The sequence below is a fragment of the Lasiodiplodia theobromae genome (genome assembly GCF_012971845.1).
Source record: "Lasiodiplodia theobromae strain AM2As chromosome Unknown scaffold_26, whole genome shotgun sequence".
NCBI classification, from domain to species: domain Eukaryota; kingdom Fungi; phylum Ascomycota; class Dothideomycetes; order Botryosphaeriales; family Botryosphaeriaceae; genus Lasiodiplodia; species Lasiodiplodia theobromae.
Genome location: NW_023336467.1, coordinates 388509 through 410746, shown reverse-complemented (window position 1 = coordinate 410746; position 22238 = coordinate 388509). Strand labels below are relative to the sequence as shown.

At 55.3% G+C, this 22238-nt stretch overlaps 7 protein-coding genes across 7 annotated transcripts; 4 read left to right on the top strand and 3 right to left on the bottom strand.

The window, feature by feature from the left end:
• Window positions 1–548: 548 nt before the first annotated feature.
• Window positions 549–1637, bottom strand: LTHEOB_8340 (uncharacterized protein; the record flags this gene model as incomplete). The annotated part of the gene is made up of 1 exon (XM_035517807.1): window positions 549–1637. The coding sequence occupies one exon, from the start codon at window positions 1635–1637 to the stop codon at window positions 549–551; it is 1089 nt and encodes a 362-aa protein (XP_035370460.1).
• Window positions 1638–3557: 1920 nt separating this feature from the next.
• Window positions 3558–6423, top strand: LTHEOB_8339 (Protoporphyrinogen oxidase; the record flags this gene model as incomplete). The annotated part of the gene is made up of 5 exons (XM_035517805.1): window positions 3558–3890; window positions 4076–4885; window positions 4938–5263; window positions 5845–6076; window positions 6298–6423. The coding sequence occupies 5 exons, from the start codon at window positions 3558–3560 to the stop codon at window positions 6421–6423; spliced, it is 1827 nt and encodes a 608-aa protein (XP_035370459.1).
• A 392-nt stretch (window positions 6424–6815) lies between these two features.
• LTHEOB_8338 (Tldc domain containing protein 2) lies at window positions 6816–8766 on the bottom strand (the record flags this gene model as incomplete). The annotated part of the gene is made up of 4 exons (XM_035517804.1): window positions 6816–7624; window positions 7676–8345; window positions 8394–8659; window positions 8724–8766. The coding sequence occupies 4 exons, from the start codon at window positions 8764–8766 to the stop codon at window positions 6816–6818; spliced, it is 1788 nt and encodes a 595-aa protein (XP_035370458.1).
• Window positions 8767–9801: 1035 nt separating this feature from the next.
• Window positions 9802–11153, top strand: LTHEOB_8337 (Carboxypeptidase y; the record flags this gene model as incomplete). The annotated part of the gene is made up of 4 exons (XM_035517803.1): window positions 9802–9902; window positions 9960–10489; window positions 10567–10822; window positions 10874–11153. 4 exons carry the CDS (start codon window positions 9802–9804, stop codon window positions 11151–11153), a joined length of 1167 nt encoding a protein of 388 aa, XP_035370457.1.
• Window positions 11154–13724: 2571 nt separating this feature from the next.
• LTHEOB_8336 (Patatin/Phospholipase A2-related protein) lies at window positions 13725–16327 on the top strand (the record flags this gene model as incomplete). Its single annotated transcript, XM_035517802.1, has 4 exons — window positions 13725–13976; window positions 14038–14193; window positions 14293–14879; window positions 14950–16327. 4 exons carry the CDS (start codon window positions 13725–13727, stop codon window positions 16325–16327), a joined length of 2373 nt encoding a protein of 790 aa, XP_035370456.1.
• A 688-nt stretch (window positions 16328–17015) lies between these two features.
• Window positions 17016–18398, bottom strand: LTHEOB_8335 (uncharacterized protein; the record flags this gene model as incomplete). The annotated part of the gene is made up of 2 exons (XM_035517801.1): window positions 17016–17110; window positions 17219–18398. The coding sequence occupies 2 exons, from the start codon at window positions 18396–18398 to the stop codon at window positions 17016–17018; spliced, it is 1275 nt and encodes a 424-aa protein (XP_035370455.1).
• Window positions 18399–20564: 2166 nt separating this feature from the next.
• Window positions 20565–22170, top strand: LTHEOB_8334 (3-beta hydroxysteroid dehydrogenase; the record flags this gene model as incomplete). Its single annotated transcript, XM_035517800.1, has 2 exons — window positions 20565–20813; window positions 20866–22170. The coding sequence occupies 2 exons, from the start codon at window positions 20565–20567 to the stop codon at window positions 22168–22170; spliced, it is 1554 nt and encodes a 517-aa protein (XP_035370454.1).
• Between the last annotated feature and the right edge of the window lie 68 nt (window positions 22171–22238).

The window sequence follows — 22238 nt, the reverse complement described above, 5'->3', positions numbered from 1 at the left end:
GAGTTGCTGTCAATGATACCCGTCAATTTTGGCTCTGTCAGCTCCATTTGCGCTGCCAGCTCCCGGGGAGATTTTCTGATGCAGTATTCCGCTCACTGCGTATTGCAAAGGACTTCGGCATTGTGGCTCGCGTGAAGATACTACACTTATCCCAAATGGCGCATTGGAATTTTTATCTTCAGACGCAAATGTGTTGTTTGAAACCCCACAACCATCGCACACTTGTATTCTTCAAAAGGTCCAGCAAAAATTGCCATTGTAAAGTAGGAAAAAGATACTCGAACCGAATCTCGCACCTCGCCCGATGACATTTCCGAAAAGGGGTTCTCGTCCTCGAATCCACTCCTCCATCACTCTCCTTCTGGGAAGAAACCTGCTTCAAAGGGGGAAAAAAGGAGACCAGTGGCGCAGAGCCATAACAAACGAATGTACCGGCAACCAGAAGTGCCAAAAAAAAAAAAAAAAAGACCGGCAAGAGATGCGGGCATCAGTTCTTCCCCCTACCCAATCCACAGCCAGGCAGCATCATTCCTCCTACCACAAAAGCTTTAGTTGTCATAAGCCTCGATCGCCTCATTCAGCGTCCCGTCAATCGACAGCTTCTGCTGCTTCGCGCACTCCTTCCTCCTCGGGATCAGGTCGATGAGGGCAAACGCCAGCGAATCGACAACCACCTCGACCGACCTCAACGCACCAGCAACAGCCTTGGCCACACCAAGGCCGGCACGACGCTCGTGCTCAGAAGCAGTCACAACCGCGCCGCTGGCGTCTTGCTGGTACCCCATAGCCACCAGCAGCTGGTTGGCATTGGCCGAGGCGTCCTGGGCAATGGTATCAAGCTGCGCGGCGTCAGCGTCAGCGAACGGGATGCTGCTGAGCAAGCCGCGGCGGCCGATGACGATGTTGAGCAGGGCCTGGTGCACGCGGACGAACGAGATGAGGGCGATGACGATGGCGTCGGTCGCGTCGTCAGCCGGGCTGACGCCATTGTTGTTGTTGTCCTGCCGCTTCTCGAACGGCGACAACGCCGTGATCTTCGGGATGCCCTTGGTCAGCTCCGCCACGACGCTGCCCAGCCCATTCACGACCTGGAGGACGGCCTGCGCGCTGCCGAAGGTCGAGCCGATCTGCTTGGCCGGTGCCTGCAGGTTCTGCGAGAGCAGCGTCACCTCGTTGATCAGGTCGATGACGCCCTGTGCCGCGGCGTCGACGGTCGAGGCGATGGTGCCGAGCGGGCAGTCAGCCGCGGCCGTGGCGGTGGGGAAGCCCGTGCTGATGGCCGTGAGCTGGTCGATGTCGGTGAAGGCGCCCGTGTTGGTGGGGAGCTCGAAGGGCGCGCAGGAGCCCTGCAGGGGGACGAGCTCGATGACTTGGGTTGCGGACAGCTCTTTGTCGATGAAGGTGGCGGAGCTGGCTGAGGCTTGTGGGGGCAGGAAGATGGTCGTGGTGCCCGCGACGAGAGTGCCGTTGGGGACGCCGACGACGGCGAAGCCGTTGACCGTACCGCAGGGGGTGACGGTGCTGGTGAATTCTTCGCCTTGGGAAGGGATGGGAATCGTGATGGTGTCGAATGAAGGTGCCAAGGCAGCTCCAAGGACGGAGGTGAACAGTGAAGGGGTAACGAAGGTGGACTTCATGATTGCAAGTGTGCTAGGCTTCGAGTGATGGACTCTGGAGTGGAGAGGGCGATGATGGTCAAACAGCTGCTGGTTGCCTGTTATATAGACGTCTGGAGCTCACTGATGGTTACTTCCGGAACGCCTCCCGGAGTCCATCTCCCCGTGTTGGTCACTTACCCCCTCACAGCTTGTGCAATCATCTTGCGGAGTACTTTGAGGGTGAATAGATACTCTCAGGCAAGGGATTCCTCTTTCGACCGAGCATTTTGGTAGAAGAGCTTAGTTGGGTAAGAGAGGCAGTCTGTGACCCGAGGTCGGAGCTCCAGTTGAAGAAGGGAATTTGGACCATCACCATCACGAACCCCAAGGGAACTGCTAGCACGTCTGAACTAAGAAATTATACAAACGGCCGCTGCTCCTATGTGTTTTACACTAACTCTCCCCCCGTACAACACTGCATATCCTTCAGAGTACATAAGCGCTACAATCCATGCTATACGTTATGAACGTCTCTGCATAACATCTTTGAATACCGTTCAGTTCTGCTTGTTTATTCTCTCTCTTATTTGATTATTCTAGCCTTCTGTTCGACTATCTGCACCTTTGCCCTCGATTGACGCTACAGAGCAATGTCATCTTTTTTTTTTTGTACGCTGTTGAGGTCAATAGAGCCCATAAAAAGTTTTATGCACGGCAAGAAAAATAAAAACAAGATGACAAAGGGAAAGAAAAATAAGATAATAAAAAGTTTGCAAAAAGGCCATACCATATGAAGTGAAATATACATGTTTCATTTGACATATTGTGACCATCGTAATATGTCGAACTGTCTGCGTAACATGTCAGAAAAAAGTGCCCTTAGGGTGTTTCTCCGCCTGGTCTCGACCATCGTAGAAGCACTTCCCTATCCGTGGATCATATGGCCAGTACCTGTGACAAACCGCCATTGCTGCTTGGTGCAAGTGTTTAGACTGCAAGCGGGGAACCGGGAATGCATGAGCGGGAGGCCCCGCCGCGCCGCACCGCGTGTAACGCACACCGGCGTGCACCAAGGGATGTCATTAGTCCCCGGCACATAAGGTTCTCCGCCCGGCAATGCGATGCTCGGGATTATAAGACACACAATGGGAAAATGCTCGGGTTCTCATAAAATGGTCTCATGAGCAAATCAACCACCACTGTTGGGGGCATCATCCACGGGGGACTGAAAACACACGTGAGCCGAGGAAACGCAAATTGATTGTCTCAGAACCCCGTGCATCTCAGACTTGAGAAATGTGATGAAACAGCATCAATCACATCCGAGAAATTCCGAAAAAGCGGTCGCTCCCGTCGTCCGTTACACATAGCATTCACTGCAGCGGCGCTTGTCTGTCTTTGATCCACGACGGTGCGCAACAGGAAACAACCAAAGGTGACCTAATCCACAATCCCCATGCTTTGCACTTGATCGGTACCGTTCCCCGTGCAACGTATCCATCACTTTTCGTGTGGTTGGTTTCTCGTAACAGAGATCGGATCCAAGCGTCGGATTGGGAAAGTGGTGCGTCACTTCCAACCTCTCTAGTGGTACGAGTTACCCAGGACTCATTAACTCGACTCCAGATGTCAACTCGGCTTACCAGAACCATTACGAGATGCTGGAGTGAGTTTCAAAGACGCAAGGAACCATAGAATCATACTACCACGACATCTTTTGACCGATCAGAGCTACAACCCATTCACCTTCCCGTTCGAGTTCAGTACATGGCAGAGATTTCGATCGCTTCTTCCGCAACCGATTGCAAGGCATCAGCTGAAAACAAGGTAGCAAATACAGAATGCCTGAATGTTTGTGAACATGGTCGTGTTCCTTTAGAATTGCTCAAAAAAAAGACTGCTCTTCAGTTCTTTCAGGAGCTGCGCCGTCTTTTCCTGATGTTCATTCTATTTCGCAATATGAGAAATCTTCCACGTTTTCCCCTGTGGCCGCATCGAGCATGGCATGCAAAGTACTGGATGTCGATGAGCAGGCAAAGTCATGCTGCAGCATGCCCATCTGAACCCAAACGGATCGCCATACTCGGCGGTGGCATCACAGGCCTGACCGCTACCTACTATGCCAGCAAGCGCTTCCCCGACGCCACCATCACCCTCTTCGAGTCGACAAATCGTCTTGGCGGCGTCATAGACTCTGTCCACACCAAAGTCGGGAATGGTTCCATGGTCTGCGAGACAGGCACTCGCACGCTCCGTGCTAACGCTCCTCGCGCCATCGTGACGCTCGATCTAGTCAGTCTTCCTTCCTTACAGAAGTCTATCATGCCTGGATCTCTTCGCGCGCGCGTTGAGAGAATTCCCCCTCGCATTTTCCCTCTCACTCCCTAAGCGCCTCCGGAAGCGCTTAGGATCCACCGCTACCAACCCGTCCATCCACCTATCCATCCCACCAGCTAACGCCAACCCACCCCCTCCAGATCCGCACCCTCAACCTAACCCCCCACATCCAAGCAACCCCGCGCACCCACCCCGCCGCCTCAACCCGCTTCCTCCTCTCCCCCTCCTCCCCACCCCACCTCCTCCGCATCCCCACCGGCGGCCGCCACCTCCTCCCCGCCTCCCTCCCGCACCTGCCATCCCTCCTCAACCCCTTCCAAACCCAAACCCAATCCTCATCCCCCCAGTCCCCCCACCACTCCGTCTCTCTCGTCGGCACCCTCCTCCCCGCCCTCCTCCACGACGCCTTCCGCGCTTCACCCCGTTCTCCGTCCGTCGACGACGAGTCCGTCCTAGCCTTCACGACGCGCCGCTGGGGCGCGCGGGCGGCGGACGACTTCGCGTCGGCGGTCGTGCAGGGCGTGTGGGCCGGGGCGGTGGAGCGGTTGAGCGCCAGGGCGTGCGTGGCGGGGTTGTGGGAGGCGGAGGGGAGGTTGGTCGAGGGTCATGGTCGGAGTCGGTTGATGGCTGGGTGGTTGGGGGGCAGGAAGACGAGGAAGTGGGGCGGTGTGGTGGGGGAGATGGTGAGGGCGGGGTTCCGGGGAGGGGGAGGGGGAGAAGGAGAAGGGGAAGATGGGAGGTTGTTGCGGGGGTTGAGGGAAGGAGAGGCGGGGAGGTTGGAGGGCAGGTTGAGGATGGGGGAGATGAGCGTGTATAGTTTCAGCGGAGGGTTGGGGATGCTGACGAGGGCGTTGGAGGGGGAGGTTAGGGGGCGGGCGAATGTGAGTGTTGTGACGGGGGCGGCGGTCACGGGGGTTGGGGCGAGGGAAGAAGGCGGAGTGACGATTACGGTGGGCTTTGTCTTCGAGGACGTGGGAGAGAAAGTGCTGATGTGTGCTGCAGGTTGGTGATGTCGCCCGGGACTTTACGCACGTCATCGCTGCTACGCCGGCGAATCACCTCGTCACTGCTGCGAAACTCCCTCTTCCGAAGATGCAGGAAGCGACTGTGATGGTTGTCACTCTCTGCTACGCCAGACCTCGGCTAAACAGTCCCTACCATGGCTTTGGCTACCTGGTCCCCCGCTCTGTTCCGAGCTCTCTTAACCCCGAGCAGGCTATTGGTGTTGTGTTTGATTCTGACGTCTTACCAGACCAAGACTCTGCCTCTGGCACCAAAATTACCGTCGTTATAGGTGGCCATTGGTGGAGCGAGCTGAAGGAGCACCAGTACCCGAGCAAAGAAGAAGGCGTGGTGATGGCGAGACGCGTGTTAGAAAGACACTTGGGCATCCGGGATGAACCGGTAGCAGCGGTAGCGACATTGCAGCGAGATGCTATTCCGCAATATGAAGTTGGTTATTTTAGAATGATGAAGCAGCTCCGGGAAGAGTTGTTTAAGAAGTTTGGGGGAAGAGTTCGAATAGCCGGGAAATGTTATGGCGGTATTGGTGTCCACGACTGTGTATATTCGGGGAGGATGGTGGTGGAAAGATTGGGCAAGGACGGTCTAACGGGTTTAGAGCACTTCGAGAGAGGATAGGCAGCTTCAATTTGCAGAGATGTATTCCTGCCCAAAAGTTGAATCGGAGACAAGGAAGTTTAGCAGTGTTGTGTAGTCTGATATAACCTTACTTACCTAATCACCACGCCAAACCCAATCCGTAACCTCCGCTCCGACGACGAACCACCGGCCGCTCGGCCCATCCATCCATCATTATCTCCACGGAATCTTGCAACCACACCTATCGCCGCCGCACCCGCCCATTCGTCCTCGCCGTGCTCCACCCCCAATTCGCCTGTGCCCGCAGCGCTCTCGACATCATGTTCGCCCGCACCCTCTTCCTCGCGCCGTTCCGGCGCGCGACCGTCCTCGCCGCCGCACCGCGCCGCCTGCTCACCACCGCTACCACTCTCGCCGTCGCCTCCCGCACGCCATTCTCGCTATGGCGCCCGCGCCCGACTGCTATTGCTGCCTCGACACAGCAGGTGCGCGGCATGAAGGTCCGCAGCAGTGTGAAGAAGCTGTGTGAAGGGTGCAAGGTACGTCGGTATTTTTTTTTCCTTTTGGTTGGGGAGCATATACACAGCGGCCAATGGTGGCCCCCAGGGATATTTGGAGATTGGCGGGGTTTTGCCTCGTCTGGGTCGCGGAGGGCTGGTGGTGGAGAGGTTGGGATGCGTTAAAGGAAACGAGTTTTTGGAAGACATTGGAAAAGAGACGATTGATGGATGATTGGCTGACAATATTTGGGGGAAAACAGAGCGTCAGGCGTAAGGGATACGTGTACATCATCTGCAACAAGAACCCGAAGCACAAGCAGAGGTACGTTCATGAAGTCTGGCACAACGGAGATCCATGCGATCCCATTAAAGTTACGGCGGACTGACCAGCGGGCGTGGAACAAAACAGGCAGGGCTAGACGCGTTCAGACGAACACACAGCGGCTGAGAAGGGACCAAGACGAAGACGGCGAAATATCCGGGTAAACATGGTTTATGTTGTAACATAAAAGGCACATTGGGCGTTTTCTTCTTCACATACCTCGGGAAAAGGGCGAACCGTGTATACCACATTCAAGACCAAATCACGCATTCAGCAAGAGGAATCGCATAGGATCCAAATCTCAACTTCAAGAGAAAAAATCACGAGCGGAGATCACTCGTAGAGCATTGCATTCTTATCCTTACAGCACCCATGCGCCTTTCCGCGTATCCTAAACCCCACTCCAAAACAGCAAATTGAACCCGCAAGCAAAGGGAAAATAAAAGAGGTCCCGGTTTACATGCTTCCGCCACTCCTCTCTTGGAGAATACCCGCCAGCCTCAGCAACTCTCTGTCAGCGTCGATATCCCCCGTGCCCAGATTGATGCGCCTCCTCGCCTCGGCCTCCCTCTCCTCCCACGCCCACGCCTTGCGCTGCGCCTCGGCCTCGTCGTCTCCGCCGCAGCCCCACACCTCGATGGCCTCGATGGCGAAGCGGTCCTGCCAGCTCCTGCTCTTCCGCTGCGGGTTGCGCGACGGGTAAAAGGACCCGCCGCCCTCGGCGAGGTGCGTGAAGATGCCAAACTCGAGGCCCGAGTCGAGGTGCAGCGACACGGCGCCGAGCGGGATGGTGCCGTGCGAGCGGCCATGCGCCCGCGATGTGTCGGCCTGTGGGACGGGGGAGCCGAGTCCGATTCCGGACGGGTGGTGCGGCGGTCTGTTGAAGTAAATGTAGTCGGTGCTCATGGTCGACGCTTCGAAGAGGTCGTGCGTGGGAGAGAGCTGGAATAGTTTTGTCGACGAATCGCCAAAGGCTAGCTTGGGCGTGCCCTTCCACGGAACCGGGATGTATGCGCCGAACGTGAGAGTCTGATTGGTAGTGTTGCGTGAGGGAAGGTCAAGACTACTAGGGAGGCGTTTGGGTGGAAGAGAGTCGGCGAAGGCGCGTTCGCTGGGGTTTTCGGGCTTGTCGGATAGGAGGCTGCCGGAAACTAGGAGAATAGAGGGCGCGCGCCAGTTGAAGACGCTCTTCTCGAAGCTACCCATGCTGAAGCCGTGTTTACCTCCGGCATATAGTGGCCGCAGGCGTCTGAAGAGATTGCTCCCTTTGATGATAAATGATAGCTGATTCACCAGGTTGAAGTCCAAGATTTCACCTTCGGATAAGAGAATTGGTTCAGGCACAGGAATCTTTTTCTTTGGAGGAGCATCCTTGGGTGATTCAGGTGCTGTGTCTTTCGAAGTCGAAGCGCCAGAGTTCTTCCGTTTGGATAGGTCAAAGTCTTTTGCGAAGAGGAAGTGCTCGAAAAGAGGATTGAGCCCGTCGAACATATAAGGAAGAGAAGATGAGACGACAGCGTTGAAAGTCTTGTAATTTACCCCCGGGCTCTTTTCTATTCCAAAAGACGAAAGTATGTTATTTGCGGTTTCTCTTAATCCTTTCAATCGCTTCTCAGTGAGCTGAAGGCTGTACACCGAAAGGTCATCTTGAGGCTCCAGCGGAGCGATGAACAGGAGGAGCTGGATCAAGCGGAGGAAGTTGTCAGTGGGTATGATTGAATGGCTCAGAGTGGATTGTTCGCCCTGCTTAAAGACTTCGACCGCATCCATCGTGTCAAGGGCGGCAAGGGCGAGCCCGTCCCCATCATCTTCTTCATCTTCGTCTTCGTCGGCAGGAGCGTCTATAGCGAAGCCGTCGTACGAGGCAACAGCGTCTGTCTCCCGATCTTCACCTTCAGCAATTTTCGCATCCTTTGTGGCTTGCTCCAAACCTCTATCGTAGACAGCAAGACTCCGATAGATCTCTCGTATCCATACGGCGTCGCCCTTTTTCCCCAGCACCGGGGCGTGTCTCCGTGTCAACAATGTGACTACCTTAAGTAAATTATCGCTCGTCAATATCGCAGGTGCCTGGCTCGGGAATGGGAAGGCGCCGAGATACGTGGCCATTTGAAAGACCACGGAGCCTACAGCGAGAGAATCGGGAAGGGCGAGAAAGCGGCATAGCGTGGGTTCGCTCCAGTGACGGATACCGGAGGACGAGTCGGCGAGGGCTTTGAAGACGCATTTGAAGCAGTAGATTTCAAGTGGAGTGTAGCACCTGTCAGCGAAGCGGCGGACAAGCTCGAGGGATAGCTGCTCTGGGAGAGGGTTAGCACAGGGAGCTCTGGGAAAGCCGAAAATCAGGGTCCAATGCGAACGTACCGTAGGTTGGTGGGGGCGCATCCAAAGATTGCCCTTGACCCATGGTTCCGGTGGTGCTGGAGTCGTTCTTGCATCAATTTGAGGGTTAGAAATGAGGTGGTTCGAGAGCGAGGAGCTGGCGAAGGAGCTGACACATGAATGTCATTGCGCGTCCGGGGAAGCGGCTCCAGGCAGGCACCCCCCGCCAACGTCATCATGCCAAGACATTCCGTTCGCGGTCCCTCTGAGCTTCACCATCTATTTAATGCTCGTCAATCTTTCTATGGCGGGATCTAATTGTAGAAGGAATTTATCTACGCATTGTTCATAGTATTTTCACTCCCAACTCAGATCTCCGTGGGCGTTTCAATTACCTCCCCTCTGCTTTAGTCTGTCTTGTCAACCTCTCCAATTAATAATTTGAATTGACGCTTCTTGGGTTGAACATTTGGGTCATTGAATGTACATGCTGTAAGATCCTTCATAAAAAAATAAAATAACTGCAGCCCCGCTGATGGCGGGTGGGCCTGCTTTTTAAGGCAAAGTCTTATCGCATGATTGCTTGATAAGGATTAGCTGTGAATTTCAGGCAGAATATTTGTATAAAGCTCGTAAACCTAAGATTTCTCTAGAGAACTAGACCTCAAGTGCGATAAAATTTGGAAATGCGCATTTTCCTGCCTTCTCTGATCCTGCCCGCCTTTGCCGTGGCTGGGCCAGTGTTTTCCGAGCTCAATGCCCGTCAGCAGCAACAAGAGCCGCTGAATGCACCGCACGAACATACGAGTCCACCATTCACCATTAGGGAGCAGAACGATGAGCTTTGTGATTCGGGCGCTCGTCAATGGACTGGAAGCATCAATGTAGCTGAAGGCCGCTCAATGTTCTTCTGTAGAATGATTCCTGTCGCCGAGTTGTCCGACTCAAACGGCCTGCTGATAAGAAGCAGGGTATCATGAAAGCCGTAACGACCCGGACACAGACCCTGTGATCCTCTGGATGAGCGGGCAAGTGGCATGCAAAATAGAAAGAACGAGAACGAAAGTATTGGGCTAACAGGGATCGCGATAGCGGGCCTGGAGCAACAGGCGAATTCGGAATGTTCAAAGAGATCGGCCCATGCTACGTCAACGCCGACGGCAACTTGACGAGCCGAAGAGAGATGTCCTGGACCAACAGGGCCAATGTGCTCTTCATCGAGTAAGCCGCATAGACGAGATCAGGAACGGGACGGGCTGACCAACGCGGCCCCCAAAGCCAACCCATCGGTATCGGCTTCTCCGCCCTGGCCAACCGGTCAGCAGCCGCGACTAACCTCCACGCCGGTGCTCGCGACCTGCATGCCTTTCTCACGACCTTCACGGCCTCCGTGTTTCCTGAGCTGGCGCATAGACCCTGGCACTTCGCTGGGGAGTCGATGGGTGGGCATTGGACGACGGGCTACGCGCAGTACATCCTGTCGCGGCAGCAGGAAGAAGGCGGTATTGGCGATCTCAGCCTCAATATCGAAACAATTATTGCTGTTAGCGCCTACATCGACAGTTCGCGGACAGACGTGGGCCTATACGACTTCTTTTGTGATGAGGAGGGCGGGCAACACTCGCTCATGAACGAGACAGCGTGTGCGGCTATGGCGGCGGCGGTGCCTGAGTGTGAGCGCCTAGGCGCTTTGTGTCGCGACACATACGACCGGAATGTATGCGCTGTGGCGGCGCGAGAGTGCACGGCTGGCGTAGGCAAATACTTCTGGGACGGCGTGCGACCGGGAGGGTGGGATCCATACGATAGTGAGTCCGCTTTGAAACTGAGCGTCTCTCTTCATGCTTGTTTACAGGTCTGTTGACTTACCATGACGTTTAAATAGGCCGGAATAAGTGTACCGAGCCGCCGTTGTGCTCTGATCTTAACGGCGGTCCTGCCGCGGTGTATCTGAATCAACCGTGGGTGCAGGAGCGGTTGGGGTTCTCGCAGTGGCCGTTTGAGCTCATTGACTTCGATCTGAATGAGCGTTGGACGCTGGAAAAACATGTTTTCGTCCCTACTACACGAGAACTGACGTGGTTGCTCGACAACACTGACGTTCGGGTCTTGTTTGTTAACGGTAACAATGACATCATAGTGTACGTCACAGACCCGAGCTACAACCTGACTATTACTCACGGAATACCCAGTAACACGCCGGGACAGCTCCGCTTGCTTGATGAACAGCCCTGGAAGCGGCAAGCCTGGTTCAGAAACCAGCGTCTCCACGAGTGGTACCATAGCAGTGGTAAGCTGAATGAAAGTTTTGGTACTAAGGGCGGGAAGTGGAAAGGCAACTACCGCTTGAGCATCTTTACCGTTGACGAAGCCGGCCACATGTCACCGGCAGATCAGCCGACAGCTCTAGAGGCGGTAGTTGGCAGCTGGATTTCGCGTGACTGGTACCGAAGTTGGCTTAGCTCTGACTAAACCTTGACCTACTTTAGGGGGTATTTTGCTTGGTCAACGGCTGGCTGCATGTACTCAACAATAGTGAGCGGGATGCTTTCTCAGACAAAGTATAATGTAGCGTTATATTTAAAATCTTTTGATGTGGTTTTGGAGGATGCCCATGAGGAACGCCTTTGCCTCAATGTCGGGGGGAACTCGGCGCTAAGAATGCACTGCTTATTCCAGAAACTTCTCATGCATTTATCCTGGACGCCACCAAACTGTCTTTGAAAGGTAATTTCATCCGAACGTTGGCAAGACATCGTCGCAAACACTTTGAGCTGTGTGAGTTGTCGAGATTGATTATCTCTAGCAGCCAATGGGCAATACATCCCGGAAAGCAGGAGTCATCCCCCACTTTTTTGAACCAGGATTTCTGACTTGAAGATTGCCATGTTGGCGTGCGTGTAGCCTCGACCGGTCTCTGGAGGCGCTCTGCTTGTCGTACGATATCGAAAGTTCCAGCCTGGTTGATAAGTTGACCGCCCACTTGCAGGGAGTGGATCATCGCGACAACTTCTCATCTTGGGACGACATCAAAGGACCCTTGTCAATAAAAGGGCTTTGCCAGCTTAGCAATCGCAGCGTACCTCCATCAACACCTTTTCACGGCATGTGATAATTCTCAGTCTTGAATCTGTCTTCAGGGGCACTGTTAACTCGCCAGTCCAACGCGGTCCAATGATTGCATTGGCCAGAAGCCCGGGCGGATTCGACGTTGCATGTATCCAGGAACACCCAGTTGATGCCGGATGGAGATCCGGTAATGCAATCGCGGCAGACCAGCAGTACGATTCTGCGGCCACAGCCAGTCGGATCATGACAGCAGCTTCCGGGGACGCGTAGAACGTGGTTTGTCGTACCAGATAACCAGGAACGCGCGGAAACTGCTGGTAGTCAGGAACTTAGTTGCAGAGAAGTCCACAAAAAAGAGAGCGAGCAGCCAGTAAAGGTGCGCCAGCGATGCACATTATCCATACTGATAAGAATGGAGCAATGAGAGTCCAGAGTGCCTGGCGTTCGAGGATTGGTGCGATAGGGCTGAAACGCCCGTTTCGATTTGCAATGGCGTCAGAGAAAACCACTTCCGCTGGAGACAAGGAATAATAGGAGAACCGGGCCGGGCAAAGGGATTGTCTGACTCAACGGACTTGTTGGGACGGAGACGGAGCCAAAAGTACCGCAGGTGGACTCATAGGTTATCAAGAGTCGTCTGAGGTTGTGGTGCCGACATGTGAAGCGCGACGCCATGGATGCTGGTGGTGGGGGTGGTGGAGCTTTGCTGAGTGGAGGAGCTCGTCAAAGAAGCATGAAGTCCCGATGGAAGGCATTAAGAGGGTGAGAGTGGTTCAAAAATGCAGCTGGGGTAGTGGGGGTCCAGAGCGGTGAGCGGTGACACCTGTTCGTCGCGCCGTTGGCTGCCAGCGGCAATTTCCCTCGCAGCGGCCCAAAGGAGAATGTAGTCCCACCTCGAAGGCCAGGCTCGAAGGCGATGTTTCAAATTCTCACATGCAAATGCTGGTCGAGGAAGAGGTGGAGTTAAAAGTCTGCAGATGACTCGCGGGCACGACCGGCGCAACGCCAGCGGCTCCTTTCACCACACCACTCCGTGCCATATCCGGTAATTAGGCAGCGCAAGCGTGCGGCGGGAGAGCGCGGGTGATGGGCAGCGCAGAAGGTGTCGCCATTTTTAGTGTCATCTGAACGTAGGGGCGAGCAGTTGTCCTGGTGACAGTGTGTGCGACACGAGCAGGCGCGCATAGCGAGGGCTCGAAGGATGTAGGGGTCGTTGTAGGGGGCGCCTTGGGGTGATTGGCGGCTGGGCTCAGCACTGTTCCCGCGATAAGCCCAACCCTGGGGGCCCCGCGGTGGGGATAGATGCGGGCTGGATCTCTCTCACATGCTGAGAACGGGGATCGCGCAGCCACCCTTGCGCTGCGGTCTCACACACGCGGCGGAGAACGTTCCTTGTACCCGCCAGCGCGTTACCGGTTCCTGATCGCAGCCCACCCTGCGGGAAAGCCCTAATGCACGGCGTGGGGCGCTGGCATTCGCAGGACGACAACTTTTTGCAAAGAAGCAGGACACGCAGCCCGCGGAGCCGGGATGCTGGCGCGCGTGGACCGGCAGCGAATGGCAAGCCCGCTGGCAGTGTCGATGACGAAGTGTCGAGGCGTGGATACCATCCCTGGCGGGTGTCTCAGCTGGTCAGCGCATGGCGTATGACAGATCTCTTCGCGTAGTGCATCGCTGATTTAGGCGGCGCATTGCGCTACGAGCCTGCCAGCTTGACGTCTCACGCGCCTCCCACACGTACCGCAGAGTGCTTGAAAGCGACGCGTGACCCGCTAGCTTTCCCGCCTTCGGCCTTTCACCCGCCGCCCGTCGTCACCGTACCTCCTTGCGTTTCTATTCGACACAAATACTCGCAAAACCTCCCCGCAACCCGCACTCCGCACTCCGCATTCTGTTCCCCACAGACTCGCGACTTTGAGAGAGCCGCCCTGCGAGAGCCAGTTGTGCCCTCTCGCTTATGGCTCCGGCGCGCTCATGTCCTTCCTCCAAGACGCCCTCCTCTCCCGCCGGTACTACCATGCCCCAACAAACGACCAGTCCGACCGGAATGGACTGAAGCGGTCCAGCGGCAATGGCGGTCTCCTGTCGCCGCTGACCAGGCTGGTCAGGGACCCGGCGGGTACAATAGAGGACTTTGTCGGCGCTCTAGGTGGTCAGGAATGCCCCAATGCGCCGGACCTGGAAGACGGAAGCCGGAAGCAGATCCTGTACCTTCGCCTGCAGAATGTGAGCGCACATCTCGTGGTGAAAGGGTGCGGCCGGACGCTAATGAGCAAATTTGCGATAGGCCGAGGACCACACCGAATGGCACGCCGCTGCCGCCGAACTAGACGAACTGGAAGGGAACAACACTTGGAAGCAAGAACGCGAGTCCTCCGAATACAACTACGAGCTGGTCGAGGAGCGGCTCCGGCAGCTCGACGATGCACGCATCAGTTGTGACGTACAACGAATGCTCTTTCTCATCCGAACCTCTCTCACCCGTGGCCTGGGAGGCATGGGTGACTTGCGCCTGTACAAACACTCTCACGTTGGAACCAAGGCTTTGATCGAGCGCTACATTGAATCGGCCAAGCAGACTCTCACTGCGCTCTTGGATGTGTCGTCGAAGCAGGGAGACAATGGCTTGGATCCGCGATACGTTTTAGAGCAACTTCTTGCCACCCGGCAATCCTTCGGACGCAGCGCTCTGCTTCTGTCTGGAGGAGGCACTTTTGGCATGAACCATATTGGAGTTATCAAATCGCTGTGGGAGGCCAATCTGCTCCCTAGAATCATTTCAGGTGCCTCTGCTGGCAGCATTGTCTGCGCTGTGCTCTGCACACGCACGGACGCCGAGATGCCACTGATACTGGAGGAATTTTGCTACGGCGACTTGAACGTCTTCGAGAAAGAGGAGGACCGCGGCATCTTAACCAAGGCTGCGCGGTTCTTGAAATACGGCGCTGTCTTTGACATTGGACACCTCATTCAGGTCATGCGCAATTTGCTTGGCGATATGACTTTCCAGGAAGCCTACAACCGGACCCGGAGGATTCTTAACATCACGGTTTCAAGCGCAAGTGCTTTTGAACTGCCCAGGCTCCTCAACTATATCACAGCACCGAACGTTATCATTTGGTCTGCAGTGTAAGTGATTACTCCTATTTGCGCCTTCAACGTGGTCTTGGATTGTTTGGGCATCGTCTGACTGATTTAGCGCTGCCTCTTGTTCGGTACCGTTGGTATTCTCAGCCGCTCAGCTGCAGGCCAAGGATCCTACTACCGGCCAGCAAATCCCTTGGGATCCTTCGCCCCAGCGGTGGATTGACGGGTCCGTCGACAACGATCTCCCCATTACGCGTCTCGCCGAAATGTTCAACGTCAATCACTTCATCGTCTCTCAGGTCAATCCTCACGTTGTACCGTTCCTAGAAAAAGAGGAGGGCCTTCCTTTTCCGGAAGCTCCGCCACAAAACTCGGCTTTCGCAGCTGGCCCTGGGTGGCTCCATACCATGGCTGGCCTTGCCAAGGGCGAGGCTCAGCACAGGCTGCACGTCATGGCTGAGCTTGGCATCTTCCCCAACTACTGCACAAAGGCCAGGTCCATCCTCAGCCAACGCTACTCCGGAGACATCACAATATTTCCAGCCATCTCGTACTCGCAGTTCCCGAAGATCCTGAGCAACCCCACACCGGAGTTCATGAAACAGGCCATGATCTGCGGGGAGAGGGCCACTTGGCCCAAGATGAGCAGGATCATCAACCACTGTGCTATCGAGCTGGCACTTGATGACGCTGTGCGTCAGCTGAGAGCACGCGTGGTCTTCAGCCCCAGTGAGGTCGATCTGCGCAAGAGCCTGCGGCCATCCTCCGTTCATTCAGAATCTGGCCGAGGCCGAGGCAGGCGCTGCCGTAATGATATGACCCGGAGCATCAACGATTTGGAGCAAGAAGCCCGACGCCCAATCAGCCTTCATTTGGACGTGCCTGTGAAGTATCGTACCCGGTCAAAACCAGACCTGAGGACTTTTGCGTATCCTCGCGCCAGCGATTCGGCGCTTCTTCAGGTCCCAATGCAGGACATCCTCTCTTCTGCCACCGAGGAAGACCTCATTTCGTCTGATAGCGAGGACGATAATGCGTCTATCTCTTCCCTTGACTCGCCTCCAGACGCCGATGACGAATGGCCACCTCACCTGTTTCCTTCGATCTCACAGCCGACAACACCGAACCTCGGCTCTCGGCCGTCTTTCCGCAGCCCCTCGGCCACACAACTATTGACCATGACCAAAACGCCTAGCGCCGTTACACAGCCTAGTTCGCCCGAGCGCATCTACAAGCGTCTATTCCATCCGCCGCAGAAGACGACGCAGTCGACCAAGACACCCGAGACTCCCCAGGCAGGCTCCAACAAGCCCAACGAGGGCAGGCGCAGAGAGAGTCACTCGGGTCTGCACACCGACATCAGCGGCACAAGGGGAATGCTCCTGCGCCGCAAGAAGAGCTTCAACTCCTTGCTCCCAAACCGTCTCCAAAGAAAGAGCAGGAAGTCCTCTGAAGTGCTTGAATACCCAACCGAAAGCGATCTTTCGTAATTTTGCCCTTCACGCATATATCTTGTTTACACATACCCTTGGAAGTCATGACACCATTACCAGCAGCAGAGCTTTGACTCTGCGCGGCTTGCATTGTTCAGGAGTTTTAAGTAGCGCCTTTGCGCAGGAAGAAGGAGATGAGAGGCACTGGCTCGCAGGTTTGCAGATGCTTGCTTCTCTTTGCATTCGAGCACCACTTGTTTTTGACCATTCCCGCGGATAAGTTTGGCATACATTGGCTTGTATTATTCTGCATTGTCTACACCGTCTAACCTGACACCCGGAAAGCGGGGTAAGAACGCATAGAAAGGGGATTATTTCTCATCAGACGTGGACACATCGATTGGGGAATAGATACACACGCTCCCACGAGCCATCACAAACGTCTATCTTTCCTTTGTATAATCAGATGAAAATAAATACCCAATTCTACAAATACATACTTCACAATTAGCTTGATAGTTCCATCAGTCCTGTGATGTTTTACAATACATGTAGACCCATCTTAAGGCTCTATTCCATGTCTCATTTCATCGTCTGCCTGGCATTTTTCATTTCCTCTTTTTTCTTCGTTCTCTTTGCTACATTTGCAGTTGAGCACAACTATATCCAGGTATCAAGCTTCTCTCGCCTTTTCTTTTTCCCCTACTTCCGCCAAAATCATCATACTGTTACCACCAGCACTCTTCTACATCTTCTTATCCTCGGCATCTCTATCCTTCATCGCGTTCGCCAGGCTCGGAGCCACCCGTGGCATTTCTTTGCGCTCCTTGCCCAGCACCACTAAATTTGCATTGATGTTAGCACATTCGTTATATTCTCTACTTTTCTCCCTTAACTACATAATCATGACCGTAGACAATGCGCCGAAGGGGAATGGGAAGAACTCACGTCGATCGTACAGCGCCCAGCTCGTCACAATGGCAATCGGCGCCGCCACCATGGCGAGCGTCACCCGTCGCGCCGCCGGCTTGTACTTGAGCGGCAGCGGCTCGACGGGCTTCCACTTGCTCTGCCGTTGTTGCTCTTGCTTCTGCCGCCACTGCCGCACCTGCGGCGGCTCCCAGGGTTGCCCCTCCTCCACCGGTTTTGGTGCTGCTGGCGCTGGCGGTTGTGAAGGGCGTGCTTGGCGTGGGGATGCTCGGTAGGGTTGCGGTGGCGGTGGTTGTTGTTGGCCGGCCATTGTTATTGGGGTGGTTTGGGTTGGTGGTGTCGGAATTGTACTGAGCGCGGCTGTGGTTGGCGGTGGTGGTGGCGGCGTGATAGCAGAGGCCGGTGAGGTGTGCGGTTCGAGTTGCGCGGGGCCAGCAGCAGCGTCCTCCGTCTGAGTGCTGCGTCCGGAGAGGGTAAATTGCGTTGCGGCAGACGCAGAAGCAGTGCGCGCGAGCTCCTCTTGCCTCTGGAGCTCGTCTCTTACTGCAACTTGCGCGTGTACCTCCTCCTGTTGCAGAGTATCACAGAGCAGTGCCCTCTGAGCTTGTCGCCCTTCCTCAGCGCGCGCAGCTTCCGTTCCCGAGTCCTTTTCCTCGCGCTGCAATGGCAGTGATCCCTGCGCCGCGAGCTCGCTCAGTATCTTCGAACGGTTCGTAGCCGTGGCGATCGCCTCCTCGACGGGTTTCGTCCCGCTTGGAATTGTTCCCGTCGGTTCGATGGAAGGGCCGGGAATTGGCTCGGCGGCTTTGCGTCGCTGCTGCAGTCGAGTGGACGTGGATGAAGCTTGCGGAGCAGAGCTCGGAGGTGTGATCGACGCTGCGGCCGCCGCCGCGGGTGGGTCCGCCGCTGTCTGCTTTGTCGTTGCCGCCTTTCGTTTGGTAATTGTCACGCTGCCATTGGTCCCGCTGGACGCGGTACTTTTCTTCGTCGTTTTCTTGTCTGGGGCGGGTTTGGCGCTTGAAACCATTTGCTTCTCGTCTTTGAGTTTCTTGGTTTTTGTTGGAGCTGGTTTATTGGGTTTCGCGAGCGCGGCGTCGATGACGATGTCGATGACGGGGACTTCGGCTGCGGCAACGACTTGTTGCTGCTTCCGGGGGCGGCCGCGGGGTCGCTTTTGGATAGCACTTGCGTCGGCCATTCTTCTTAAAAAAAATTTCTTCTTCTTGATCGTGATGTCTAATGCAGGTACGAGGGCTCCTTTGAATTGAAGATAGTTTTCAAGGAAAGGGGAAATGGTGGTTTTTGCTAAGTTCGAGTACTCAATCGCGCTTCACGGTAAACAAAACGCGAACATGGATTCGACGCGTCTTTCTAGGCAAAATTAAAGACGACAAGGGTGTATGCCTGCGATGCCTGAATACAGAGCGTAGCGTGGGGTTAGTGTGTGAGTCACATGGTGCATTGAGGGGTATGGTAGGGATTCATCACGCTGTTGATTGGTGATGTTGGATGGCGCAGTGTCAGAGGCCTGCGAATGCAGGGTGGTGCGACGGGTTTGAGTTTGCAGAGTTAATTTGTTGGGCCACTTTTGCAGCACTTCATGATGGTTCTCTCGTAGGAGACGGCTTACAAATTATGCTCTTGGCCACTTTTAGGGAAGACTGTCAGGCTCAAGAAAGCCATGCACATGAGGCTGTAGTTTATAACTATTAAGCTTCTAACGAACATTACTGCAGCTAAACAGAAACTCTAAAATGGGCTCCTCGATGGCTAGACTCTTAAGCGGGAAGATTATTGCAGCTGCCAGTTCGCATGAATTTATTTTTCGCTCATACCATGGGTAGTTAAAGCTATCGTCCGGACGTGAATGTATAAGTACTAATTCTACATTTTCATCCGGATGATTACCCATATATGTTCTTTGTAGTGGGGAAAAAAAGTGAGGCGTATTTACGCTATGTTCTAGGGCTCTGCTATTCTGCGCGTTAGCCATTGGCTACAGTACTCTCTGTAAACTTTAAAGTGTAGAGAGTACTACTTAAAAGTTTAGCTTAACCTCTTGCTTGCTCTCCTCACCGATAGCTATGTAAGCATTGTCAACTCCACTAACAGAGGCCCGTAATTATGTCCTCTGTACATTTCCGTCTGCTCTGCGCGGGCCGTCATCCTCGCAATGAACATCTCGAGTCCCCTTTGGCAGCATGGTGTGATATGCTGGATGTGGGAGCTGACATACGCTAGGTATACGGGCACAAAGGCGCCATACCAACGCACTAGCAGCCGCAAATTGCGCCTTCGGAATCATTTCAAACAACCCATTTCACAACAGCTGGACACGTCTGATGTTCAATTACAATTAGTCTGCCTGGCTTGAGCTCTGTCACGTTCAGCGCCAATCAGCAAGTTGCAATCAGACTACATTAGAATTTGCCGTTGTAATGATTGGATTTCTGGCAGATTAGGCCCTACGGCGAATGAAAGGGAAAAAATGCTGGCCAGTTGGAAGAGGTAATTGGTGATCTCCGGGAGATTGATGAGCCGGATTAGGATTGTCACATCTCGGATCAGCTGGATTGAGCTGGCCCCTACTCGGGCCGCGACGGGGAAGGAACCGAGATGGTCGGCGGAAATAAGGCTGGTGATGCAGTCCGCGTGAATCGGTCAGTTGGACGGAGCATGTTCCTGGGTCATGCACGCCCGTGTGTCATCAGCACCAAAACGCGAGCTGCATCGGCAACCGATCTCCACAGCCGTGGTGGAGCCCGATTTGCTCAACCGATGGCTCAGGCCTGGACTCATGCGCCTGTTTCAAAGGAATGACAAAAAGAAGCGGTAATCATGCAGCACCAGACCGCACAGGGCTGAGACAGGGCAGTCGAGTGGAGCGGGGGCGCCGGATTCGGCATCGCATCGTAAGCGAGTCTGCGCCATGAGTAGTAGTGTTGAGGCGCGTATACATGTCGCGGTAAGCGTGTTGCGCGGCCCGCGATGGCTGCGCTGGAAGGCCCGACGCGCAGGGCGTTCGCTTGCGACGCGAGCAGCCCATCCCTGCGCATATCATCCACGACCCATCCTACCATCCAACCGTTGCGCCGCTTTCTGCTCAAGCTTCCCCGGTACTCAATGCCGCCTTGTCACAGCGCTGTCGTATCACGCATCCGCCTGGTGTTCGCTATGCCGCGCGGGACTCCCACAGGGGCGCGGGACGCTCTTCCCGTCAGATGACGCCTCCAATCCCCGCCTGCAGGACGGGTGTAACTGTACCAAAGACAGCACCTTCGACCGGCCTATATGTTTGAGCCTTCGCCTTTCAGGTTCCCGCAATCACTACGTCTCTCGGCTCGCTTGAGCAGCTCCCAAAACCATGTATCCTGCCGACCTTGTCGCCCGGTTCTTCTCTCCCTCGAACTATGTCCTTTGGATCTCTATCGTACTGCTACTCCTGTACTTGCGACATGTAAATCGCGCCCTCGGCGGAACGCCTGACGAAGCCGAGCGTGCTGCCTCCCCACCCTGGACGGCAGAAGAGTTGAAGAAAACCTATCAAAGAATGAAGCAATCGCCCATCGATATCCGCGACCATCTTCCCCCTAAGCAGTCCCGCCGCTACATCGTGACTGGAGGAGCAGGCATGTTTCTACAATCCGAATCTCACATGTCCTCAGCTAACACCAAGAGCAGGTCTGGTCGGCGGCTCCATTGTGCAACAACTCCTGGCGCGTGGCGAGGATATCGATGCGATCCGAATCGTTGACCTCAGACATCCGACCCCAGATGTTGCGGGAGGCGTGCACCGATCTGCAGAGCTTAGCCAAGTTAGCTTCCAAACCGCAGACATCACTGACCCTGACTCTGCCAACCACGCCTTCTCTGTGCCTTGGCCATCCTCGGTCGCCGAGAGGCCGCTCACTGTCTTCCACACTGCCGCCACCATCCGCTTCGCTGAACGCGCAAAGGACCTCCTCCCGCTATCCGAAGAAGTCAACGTCGTCGGCACCAAGAACGTCCTTGCCGCCGCCAAGGCTGCCGGCGCCTCCATATTCATCGCCACCTCTTCGGGCTCTATTGCTATCCGACGAGTCAGTTTCTGGCTGGCGCCCTGGCGGCGCTGGCCGCGTCGCTTCTTCCAGACCATCAGCGACGCCGACTACGACCTGACCCGCCCGCACGAGACCTACTTCGGCAACTACCCAGTCTCCAAGGCTACGGCCGAGCGGCTCGTGCGCGGTGCCGACGACGCCGCGACGGGCGGCCTGCGGACCGGCGTCATCAGGCCCGCGTCTGGTGTATATGGCACAGCGCAGGACAATACGATCGGCAGCTACATACGGCGCGGCGGTGTCGTCGACTGGATCCGCCATGTCGTCAACCCCTTCGTCTATACCGAGAACGTCTCGCTGGCTCACCTGCTGCTCGAGCAACGCTTAGTCGCTCCCGCCCGCGACCCTGCTTCCGGCAAGCGCGTCGACATCGGCGGCAGCGCCTTCACCGTCACTGATCCTAACCCGCCCATCCGCTACGCTGACATCGCGTTCCTCTTGCAGACGCTGTGCGCGACGCCCGTCAAGTTTGTCGCCGTGCCCGCCGTGCTGATGCTCGTCATCTCCCATGTCGTCGAGTTCTACACGCTGCTCCGCCACCGCTACCTGCGAAGTGTCTTGCCGCCGCTGGCCGGCGACTTGGCGCTGCTGCAGCCTGCACTGTTTGCTATCTGTAACGTGCATCTGTTCTACGACGACAGCGAGGCGAGGAAGAGGCCAGAAGAGGGTGGGTTGGGGTATCGGGCGCCATGGACGTCCATGGAGGCTATGTGTCAGCAGGTGCTCGTCTGGAACGAAGAGTGGAAGGAACAGTTGGGGGAGAAAAGGAAGGGTTTGGGGGTGGGCAAGAATGGGGGTGGTGTCATGAAAGAGGTCAAAGACGTGGTCGGCGTTGTGGAAAAGCTGCCGGTAGCGCCCGTGCAGTCATGATTAATGTTAATGGGAGGTGGTAATCGATATTGTTTTGTTACGACACGTCTAATGAAAGCCTATATGCT